Here is a 1,887-nt window from a genome sequence, read left to right as displayed (position 1 = left end):
TTAGGCGTCTAAAGAACATGTTATGAGACCCACAAACTTGAACGATTGCTTGTCCTCGAGCAATGCCACACACACTCACTATTTTTAATTGGCTCAACACCTCGTGCCACATTGCAGGCCTTTATTTTAAAATTAAATTCATACTCCTCGATAGAAACATTACTTAATTTTTACTTTAACTACTATTCAAAATGTATTTTAAGTATATCATTACTACATACCGCTCATTTAAATATGTAATTTCAAGTTTTTCGTTAGTGTAACAATAGTTCATCAGTACTTATTTAAAATTCATATAAAGTTTAAAGTTTATGCATAATAATATATGAACCCTCATTCAAAATGCATTTTAAATATTTCATGAATCTAGCAATATTATAGTAGTACCCATTAGAAAAAACAAATTCAAGTGTAAAATATTATTGATACATTGATATGTTGATATTGTACATAAAATTATTTTTGAATAAAAGTATTGACATAGACTATTTAGTATCAACTTATATACAAAATATATTGTATATTAGATATAAGGTAATATACGAAGTACAAAGTATATAAGATATATTATTGATATACGATATAGAAAGTATATAAGATATTATTGATACCCAAGATATAAAGCATATTGTATATAATATTGTGATACAACTCATTTACGAATATATCAAATATATAGGTCACATGAACTAAAAACCATATTTTAACCAAATGAATTGTGCGTAGTTTGCAAGATGGGTGACAACCATTTGGGGAGATTGGAAAAAGACAAGAGTAAATGCGTAAAAAATGGCAGAGAAAACCCATCCAGTGGCAAGGCCAATGATGAACATGGAAGGCTCATGATTCTCTTCCACCTTACCTTCCTGCTGCTGCTTGCAAGGCTCCAAAGGTCCTCCACAAAGGCCCTTGTTATTGGCATAGTTGTCACTCCGGACGGTGACTCCGAGTGGCACCGGCCCCTCCAACTCATTATCAGCCACATTCAAATAAGAAAGCCTTGTCAGCCTCCCGATTGCTTCCACCGGTATCCGCCCGGTGAGCTGGTTGCTATTGAGAGAAAGCCTATTGAGGTAAACACAGTCCCCTATACTTTCCGGAATTTCCCCAGTGAAAGAGTTTTTGGACAGATCCAAAACCGTCAAATAGCCTACCATGACGCACAAGTGGGAGGGAATGGTTCCAGTGAGCTGGTTCCCATTCAACTGTAGTGTCACTAAACTTGTACAGTGTTGTAGGCCTTGGGGGAAGTTGCCTTTCAGACGCATATCTCCGAGTACTAAGTTCATCACTCTGTTTTCTTCAGAGTTCCAACATTCAACTCCGATGAAAGAGCAGATGAAACTTGGATCTTTCTTATTTGTGAAATCCCAGGAAGATAACATCCCATCTGGGTCTTCTAGGGACTGTTTGATTGACTCCAAGCAATAAACATCATCTGCTACGCACTTTGATATTGATATTGCAAGAATTAGAATACAGACTGGGGAGAGATTGGAGAAATTGTTCTTTTTGGGGATCATTTTTCTGGTTTTTCAACCAAGGATTTTTGTTTTGCATTCAATCTATTCCTACTTCTGCTGGCTCTTTCGTTGACTTTCAAAAACATATTGACTCGTTCCAACTTGTCCGGTTGTAGTTGTATTGTATCATCCAACTCAAACTCAATCTCTTCGATCCAGCTTCAAGTTGACCCGACAAAACTAAGTTGTCATTTAGTAATTTTTTTTTACAATTAAACATATTTTATTTATCAAGAGTTGAATTATTAATCAAATTAAAAAATGAAAAAAACTTTTACAACTTACTTTTTCATTTTAGTGTTCAAAATTTCGCATTAGTTTTTTAAATATTGATAAAAAATATTTAACAAAATAAGAAATTTAA

General features: G+C 34.1%; 1 protein-coding gene across 1 annotated transcript; it reads right to left on the bottom strand.

Moving 5' to 3' along the window:
• Nucleotides 1-689: 689 nt before the first annotated feature.
• On the bottom strand, nucleotides 690-1,523 carry LOC120077256 (inactive LRR receptor-like serine/threonine-protein kinase BIR2). Its single transcript, XM_039031152.1, has one exon. It carries the CDS (start codon nucleotides 1,521-1,523, stop codon nucleotides 690-692), a length of 834 nt encoding a protein of 277 aa, XP_038887080.1.
• Nucleotides 1,524-1,887: the final 364 nt, after the last annotated feature.

This window comes from Benincasa hispida, chromosome 5 (assembly GCF_009727055.1).
Source record: "Benincasa hispida cultivar B227 chromosome 5, ASM972705v1, whole genome shotgun sequence".
NCBI classification, from domain to species: Eukaryota; Viridiplantae; Streptophyta; class Magnoliopsida; order Cucurbitales; family Cucurbitaceae; genus Benincasa; species Benincasa hispida.
This window is presented reverse-complemented; position numbering and strand designations above follow the sequence as displayed.

What these genes read in the sequence shown, in the direction of transcription:
- LOC120077256 (XM_039031152.1), bottom strand. Translation starts at nt 1,523, where the DNA reads ATGATCCCCAAAAAGAACAATTTCTCCAATCTCTCCCCAGTCTGTATT.